The sequence below is a fragment of the Magnolia sinica genome, chromosome 10 (genome assembly GCF_029962835.1).
Source record: "Magnolia sinica isolate HGM2019 chromosome 10, MsV1, whole genome shotgun sequence".
Lineage (NCBI taxonomy): Eukaryota > Viridiplantae > Streptophyta > Magnoliopsida > Magnoliales > Magnoliaceae > Magnolia > Magnolia sinica.
Window position 1 is genome coordinate 61,108,972 of NC_080582.1, and position 8,853 is coordinate 61,117,824.

Here is an 8,853-nt window from a genome sequence, read left to right on the forward strand (position 1 = left end):
GCGTCACTCCAAATAAACTCTGCGCCCTTCGGGGTCAACCTGGTCAACGGGGCTGCAATACGAGAGAAGCCCTCAATGAAGCGCCGGTAGTAGCCCGCTAAACCAAGGAAACTGCGGATCTCGGACGCAGTCGTAGGCTGGCCTCACTGACGCACTGCCTCAACCTTCAAGGGGTCCACTGCGACACCCTCCCTCGTCACCACGTGACCGAGAAACTTCACCTCCTCCTGCCAAAACTCGCACTTCTCCAGCTTCACATACAACTGGTGTGCACGGAGGGTCTGTAACGTAACCTCCAAATGCCGTTCATGCTCCTCACGAGTCCTCGAATAAATCGAATGTCGCCGATGAAGACTACAACAAACCGATCGAGATACGGACGGAAGACCTCGTTCATCAATCGCATGAACATCGCTGGCGCATTGGTCAGTCAAGGACATGACCAAACTCGAAATGACCATAACGCGTCCCGAATGCTGTCTTCGTAATGTCCTCCTCTCGAACCCATCTGATGATAACCTGAACGCAAGTCAATCTTCGAAAAGAACTGCACCTCTGCTGATCAAACAAATCATCAATCCTCGGGAGCGGGTACTTGTTCTTGATCGTGACCTTGTTGAGCTCGCGGTAATCTACGCAGAGCCTCAACGAGCCATCCTTCTTCTTTACGAAGAGTACCGGCGCTCCCCACGGCGAACTGCTCGGACGGATAAAGCCTAACTCACGCAACTCGTCCAACTGCTTCTGCAGTTCCCGCAACTCCAATGGTGCCATACGATATGGGGCCTTTGAAATAGGCGCAGTACCGGGCACGAGATCAATCTGAAACTCGGTGAGTCGACGAGGCGGTAATCCCGGAATCTCCTGAAACACATCGGGAAAATCGCAAACCACAGGCAACTGGTCGACGCTCACCGCTAAGGGCTCCTCTATGGCACAAGACATCAAACAAGACAACGGCTCTCCTCTGGGCTCAGCAATGAACTGGAACTGCGGCAAGCCAGGTATACAAAACGTGACTGTCCTTGCGGAGCAATCCAATATGGCGTGATACTCGGCAAGCCAATCCATGCCCAGGATGACGTCGAACTCGGACATAGGCAAAGCAAACAGATCGGCAGGCAAAAAGATATCCCCAACCAGAACGGGGCAAGACGAGCAAAATCGGCCCAACACTGCAGTCTTCCCCAAGGGAGTCGATACTGTCAACCCCTCATGAGCAGACTCCAACGGTAAACCAGTCAATCGGCAAAAACTCTCGGCCACGAAAGAATGCGATGCACCAGAATCAAACAACACACGTGCAATGCATGCAGATACAGGAAGTATACCCTCAACGACTCCTCCAGATGACTGAGGATCCTGCTGGGCCGCATAGAATCGAGCTCGAGCCGGCCGGGAGGTGCCTCGTCCCTCTCGAGCGTGCCGCTGCCGGCCGAGGCGGTCGAAATCGCCGCCTCGCTGCTGCGGCCTCGAGGCCGGTGCCGATGCCGCCGCGAGGTGGTCTCGCGGTGGAGGCCGCCGCCGCTGTGGGGGCCTCTCGCCGCCGTGAGGGTCTCTCGCCGCGCGGTGGTGGAGGCGCTGTGGACCTCTCTCTGCTGCTAGGGACGAGGACACTCCCACATACGGTGTCCTCGCCGCACCGCACCTAAAACAAGTGCCGGTGAAATTGCCTCGGAGGTGGTGCTCGAGGTGCCTAGCGCTCGGAAGGCCGGGCGACCTGTGCGCCTCTTGTGGTCGACCCTGCTGCGTATCACCGGAAGAAGCTCGCCTCTTCCGGCTCTCCTCTCGACCGCGATCGATCGAGAACCGTCCCACTCCCTCAAAAATCGGGCCTTCCGCACCACTTCCTCGAAGGTAGGGAGCTCATGCCCAATAACACGGCCTCGAAGACCGTAACACAAGCCGCCTCAAATCGGCGGGCTCTCCGCTCCTCATCATCCACTAAGTAAGGTGCAAATCGGGACTGCTACAAAACGAGCGGCATACCGAGCCACCGTCATATCACCCTGCACCAAGGCCTCAAACTCCAACGCCCGCTGACGTCGGATGTGATCGGAAAAACACTGTCCAAACCGATCCACGAAATCCTCCCAAGTCCACACAAAATCAGCGCCCGCTGCTGGAGACTGATCCCCACCGGTGCTCGGCCTCACCATGGAGAAGAAACACGGCTAATCGAACTCGCCGCTCGGTCGCGCATCCCATCGTCTCAAATATCTTCTATTCCGCGCGCCATCTCTCGGCCACGTTCGGGTCTGGCTCCCTGGAAATGCCGGGGATCGAGGCGTCGGAACTCTCGAAGGAGGGCACTCGAGCGCTCTGCTCGCCTATGCCGGAGAAACGACGGGGTCTCGCTCGCTCGAAGTGGGTGCCACGCGGCAGATCTGCCGTAGCGGAAGCACTCACGATACGGTCGGCTCGCACGGTCTGGTGGAGGAGCTGCACCCATAGGCTGGGCAGCATGAATCCCTGGTAGAGGAGCGGCATCCTCAGGCTGGGCAGCAGGAATCTCGGGTGGTGGGGCAGGAATCGTAGGTGGTAGTGCGGGAGCCGCAGGTGGTGGAGCCGGAGTCTCAGGTGGTGGTGCAGGAGTCGATCGGGTCACTCTCCTGCGCGCCATGTCCTATAGGAAAGAGCGAAGGTGCCTAATTAACTTTGAAAACTCTCGGAGGCACACTCGTTAAGGGTCGGTAATAAAAGATCACTAGACTACCCGAACTTAGGACTTAAATCATTCATAGCAGATATGTAATGTTGTTCTTGGTTATTCCCGAGTTATGCTGTGATACCAACTTCTGTCACGCCCCAAACTCGGAAACCGGGCTCACAAAATTCCCGATCGCCGAATCTGGCGCCGACAGCCTCCGTAAAACCCCATTCTCGGCTCCCAGCGCCCATTCGCCAGGTTCCGATCCTGGGATGCTACAAGGAGGATTTTCAACATCAGTTCAATTAGTAATAAGCATAACCAAAGGCATAACCCACAAACAACAACCAAAAACTCCATCACATTTCCACTATAATCAAAAACTTTACAAGTACAATGAGCATAAAGGAAATACAATGATGATAGACAAAAAAAAGAGCTCCAAAAGATCAGCCACGCCTCAGCGCTGCTGCGATCCAACGTCACCTGCACGCAACGGTCGTGCATAAGCTTATAGAAAGCTTAGAGGGTGGTGAAAGTGTATGCTTAAGGTGATAATGTAGTTAGGCAGTATCAGAGTAATGCGGAACATGCTGATGAATGCTAAGAATCCCATTAGCCGTACCAAGGCCATGCGGTGCAAAGAATGATGTCGGCCATACCAAGGCCATGCAATGCAAAATGCAAGTCAAGCATACAAATCCTCATCTAATCCCACATATCAATACAGCTCAAAAATCTGAAATATCACTGGGGTCTAGTACACTCCAAGCCGATTGCCGCCCCATCGCGCGCAATAAGGTGAGTGGAAAAGACCTCACTATCCGCCTGCCAATATCGGGCTCGGCTCGTCAATAGCGGACCCATTCCTCGAGCTGGTCAGACTCAGCCTAGCATTGCCCCTACTCTCGGGCTGGTAAGGCCGCACCCCCTTCCAACCGACCACGACACAGTGGAAAGCTCAACCGTTTGGTAATCGGCACTCAGCGCTCATGCATCCACTCGGTCTAGACGTTGGAGCAACCTCCTGGTACCATAAGGGTTTAGGGACTTTCACCCAGGGTATCTATCGCACCCCATGTAGAACAGTATTTCCGGTATCCAATCCTTCCAACCACGATACGTCTGTGGAGGCTACGGCCCTGATGTAGCTAGGGCGTATAGTAACCATATCACATAATGTGAATGCATGAATCACACTATCCAGTCATACAACAATCCTGTGCGTATCTATCGCTCATGTAGGGCAACACCTCCGGGAGTCCCTAAACAATCTGCCCAAAGACATATGCTATGATCAGTCATTTCTCATATCAAGCATACATATGATGCATATGATCATGAATCATGGAATTAAACATGCTATATAGGATGGGTGACGTGCATAACGAAGGTGGGCCTAGACGGCCTACACATAACGAGCCTAACAATGGGCCCTAGGGAAAGTCATAATGCGGACATTTAACCACACTATACTTGCAATGTGGACGTCAAACCACCATTGCTCCCAAGGCATAGCCCTGACGTAAACATCATTACATAAATCATATTGGGATCGTACATTGCAATGGACCTTAGGCACGTCCCATTGGGCCTTAAATACGTCAAATGGGCCATATCATATGGGCCTTGTATTCATCAAGTGGGCCACATCATTGGGCCGCGCCAATGGGCCTTAGGTGCATTGCAATGGACTATAAACTGTGGGCTTTAGAACGTATCAAATGGGCCTAATCTTATGGGCCTTCCATGTGTCAAATGGGCCTCGACAGTTGGGTCCCATATATGCATCAAATGGGCCTACTCACATGGGCCTTATATATATCAAATGGGCCTCGCCAGTTGGGCCCCATACGTGCATCAAATGGGCCTCAACCCATTAGCCACATTACATCTTAATGGGCCTCGACCCATGGGCCCCTAATACATTAAATGGGCCTCGACCCATGGGCTCTATATATACATCAAAGTGGGCCTCAACCATGGGCCACAAGTACTGAGGTGGGCCTCCCACCATCAATAAATTATATATAATATAATATATATATATATATATTTATATATGTAACATATAATATTATATATAATATAATATTATATATATACATATAACATATAATATTATATATAATATAATATTATATATAAATATATATACACACACCAGCACACACACGCACCCACACACACACGCACACACACACACACAGTGAGCTCCACCGTCCAGGCGGACGGTGGAGATAAAACACATACATCTGTGTGGGCTCCATGTGGGGCCCACCGTAATGTTTCTATGTCATCCAACCCGTTGATAAGGCCACATGGGCCTAGATGAACGGTGAAAACAAACTTCACCCTGATCCAAAACTTCTGTGGACCCCAAAAGGATCTCAAAGGTAGAAGTCCAGTCCCACTGTTTATTATGGTGTGGGCCACCTGAGTCTTGGATCGAGCTGATTTTTGGGGTGGGCCCATGTCAGGGGGTGGCCCACCCTATGAACGGTTTAGATGCAAGCAGCGCCTGCTGCCGCCTGACACAGCAGCAGCCGCTGCTGTGTTGAAATATTTTATTTTTTTTTCTGTTTTTGTAAGGATTTCGCAGGTGGGGTCCATATCCAGTGAATCCACGCCGTCCAGTGTTCTTCCATGGCTCACCACGAGCAGTTCAAGTCCAATATCGGACATGTTTTGGCGTATAGGAAATTAGGAAAGGTTTCAATGGTGAAAACCACCATTTGGTAGGGTATGGCCCGCCTGAAGGTCCGATTAATCCCATCTTTCGGCTCAACGCCTAAAAGAGGCTTGGGAAAGGAATGGTTGGTGTGGATTGAAGACATACATCAAGGTGGGGCCTACATGGAAGGGCCACCCCAAAGCTTAGTTAGAAGCTGATATTTGTGTTTATTCCCAGCAGACGTCCAGCGTCCCTGGACGCTGGACTTGGCATATCCGTTGGGGGTGGGCCCTGCTTAGGTGGACCACCCTGTGATGGATGGCATGAGCACTACACATATAAGGTGGGCCCCACTTATAAATAGTTTGGATAAAATACCTACCTCATGGTGGGGTCCATTCAAGTGGGCCACATAACCTCATTAATATAAAAGAAAAAAATAAAAATAAAATAAAATAAAACTTGTAAGGGAGAGAGAGAGAGATATGGGTGATGGAGTGATGGGGGATGGTTTGGGTTAAAAAATTGTAAAAAGGGGGTATGGTTGATGTTGAAAATGGAAAAAGAGGAGTGGTGAGGTGGAAAGAGGGTAGACTTTTGAAAAAGGTGGAAATGGGTTATTGTACTTAAGGTATGGGATGCTTTAATGGTTGATTAATGGGACTAATTGTAGAGATTCCCTCGGAATCCGCAACGCGCGGTGTTTCTTCGAATTAAACGCGGGTCCACATCTTTGCCTGGGTATCGGTTCGGGGCGCAAGTCACGGCGTTGGAACCGCAGCAAGCTACTACAAAAGAACTCTCTAAAGGAATGGAATGACGACTGTCAAGCGGCCTTCGATAGGATCAAGAAATACCTACTAAATCCCCCAGTGCTCATGCCACCTACTCCAGGTAGGCCCTAACTGTAGTATATCTCCATCACAGCAAAAGCAATCGGTTGTGTTCTTGGCCAACACGATGATACTGGAAGAAAAGAGCAAGTAAACTACTATCTAAGCCAACGATTCACAAACTATGAAGCCAAATATTCCAGCTTAGAAAAGACATGCCTTGCCCTGGTCTGGGCAACACAGCGGCTACGACAGTATATGATCGCTCACCCGATCCTTCTACTTACTCGCATGGACCCGTTGAAGTACTTGTTTGAAAAACCAGCACAAACGGGCAGGATAGCAAAATGGCAGCTACTGCTTTCAGAATTTGACATCACATATGTCACTCAGAAGGCAATCAAGGGGCAAGCACTGGCCGATCACTTAGCAGCACACTCCCTGCCCGATTATCAACCAGTGAAGACCTTCTTCTCTGACGAGGACATTCTCCTGATTAAAGAAGAAGAAGAAATGAAGGCAGGAGTGTGGACACTCTTCTTCGACGGAGCGGAAAACTCAAAAGGGAGTGGAGTATGTGTCATACTCTACTTTCCCGAGGACGTCCCAATTCCCATATCTAGAAGGCTGGCATTCCAATGCACTAACAACGTAGCAGAGTATGAGGCATGCATCGCCGGTCTAAGAGAAGCCATCATCCTCAACGTGAAGAAGTTACAAGTCTTCAGTGATTCACAACTCATCATCAATCAAATAAAGGGTGATTGGAAGACTAATGATGAAAAGTTGATCCCTTATCACATGTATCTGGAGAATTTAATCAAAGAATTCGATGAGATCACATTCTCTTACATGCCCTGAGTCAAGAACTAATGCGTGGATGCTCTGGCTACCCTTGCCTCAATGTTGGAGATCTCAAAAGGAGTGGCTAAATGGGAACTCACCATCAAGCTCCAAGAAGAACCTGCATTCTGCGTACAGATTAACGAACCTGAACCTCCCTCAAATAATCAGTCATGGTACACATACATCAAGGAATACCTCGAACATTAGAAGTACCCGGAAAGAGCAACACCAGTTGATCGACGTACCATCCAACGGCTAGCGGCACAGTTCGTGATCATTGGAGGCATCCTTTACAAGCGATCCTTTAACCAAGTCCTTCTCTGCTATGTGGATGAGACAAGCGGAACAAATTATTTCAGAAATCCATGAAGGACTATGCAGCCCACACATGAATGGACATATGATGGCAAAAAAGATCCTACGAATCGGCTATTATTGGCTTACGATGGAGACAGATTGCTGCAAACACGTCAGGATATGCTTCAAGTGTCAGGAGTATGCGAACCAGATCCATGCACCCGCTTCTGAACTCTATAACCTGACATCACCGTGGCCCTTCTCTGTATGAGGATTGGACATCATCGGCAAGATGAGCCCCAAAACTTCAAACGGGCATGAATACATCCTGGTGGCAATAGATTACTTCACCAAACGGATAGAGGGAACATCCTACACCACCATCGCTGCATCTCATGTGGTCAATTTTATGAAGAATAACATCATTAGATGATATAGGATCCCTCAGGCCTTCGTCACAGACAATGGAATGCCGTTCGTCAATAAAAAGATGGGCAATTTCCTTAATAAGTTCAAGATTCAACGCCATCGGTCAAGTCCCTACCATCCTCAAATGAACGGTGGGGTCGAAGCCGCAAATAAGACTATCATCCACATACTGGAGAGGATGGTGAAGACATATCGTGATTGGTCAGAAATGCTTCCCTACACACATTGGGCCTATCGAACGTCTGTATGGTCTGTTACAGGCGCAACTCCATATGAGCTCGTATATGGAATGGAAGCAGTGCTGCCAGTCGAAATTGAAATCCCATCACTACGGATACTGCTGGAAAGTGAAGTCGAAGAAGGCAAATGGCAACAAGCAAGGTATGATCAGCTGCATCTGGCAGATGAAAAGCGCTTACGACCGCTAAGCCACTCCCAATGTTATCAAAGAAGGATCGCTCGAGCCTACAACAAGAGGGTCTGAAAAAGAAGCTTCAAAGTCGGCGACATGGTCATGAAGCGTATCTTGCCACCACACTTACCAGATCCCAGCAGAAAATTCAAACTCTCATGGGAAGGACCGCTAATCATTCGTCAAGTACTCCAAGGAGGCGCCCTTCGACTCACTAACCTGAAAGGGGAAAATCTTCCCAAGCCCATCAACGCCGATAGTGTGAAAATCTATCACGGGCAACCATACCTGACTCTGTCAATGATTACAATCGCAAAGCTGCCCCTTCATTTCCACCGAAAATAAAATTTATATATATATCCGCCACCTCTCCTATCAGAAACACACGTCGTCTCTCCCGAAATCGTTAAAAAAAAGAAAAAAAAAATGAAAAGAAAAGAAGAAGAAGAAGAAAATCGTAAAAAAAAGAAGAAGAAAATATCAAAAAAAGGAAAGAAAACACAAAAAAAAATGAGGGAAAACAAAAAAAAATAGAAAAAAAGAAGAAGAAAATCCCAAAAAGAAGACCCAGAAAGGGGAAGTCCATACCACATCCCCAAACAATCCAACTAAAAGCAGCTTACGATTATATTCAAAGACAAGGATAGGAAGGAAACCAGTTGGCTGGCTATGAAGGAAGTCCACCCATCACTCCCAGCACTTCAAAAAAAAA

At 48.9% G+C, this 8,853-nt stretch overlaps 2 protein-coding genes across 2 annotated transcripts; both read left to right on the forward strand.

Moving 5' to 3' along the window:
- The first annotated feature begins 6,448 nt into the window (after positions 1-6,448).
- LOC131217549 (uncharacterized) lies at positions 6,449-7,018 on the forward strand. Its single transcript, XM_058212486.1, has one exon. The coding sequence runs from the start codon at positions 6,449-6,451 to the stop codon at positions 7,016-7,018; it is 570 nt and encodes a 189-aa protein (XP_058068469.1).
- Positions 7,019-7,060: 42 nt separating this feature from the next.
- On the forward strand, positions 7,061-8,213 carry LOC131217550 (uncharacterized). Its single transcript, XM_058212487.1, has 2 exons — positions 7,061-7,176; positions 7,739-8,213. The coding sequence occupies exons 1-2, from the start codon at positions 7,061-7,063 to the stop codon at positions 8,211-8,213; spliced, it is 591 nt and encodes a 196-aa protein (XP_058068470.1).
- Positions 8,214-8,853: the final 640 nt, after the last annotated feature.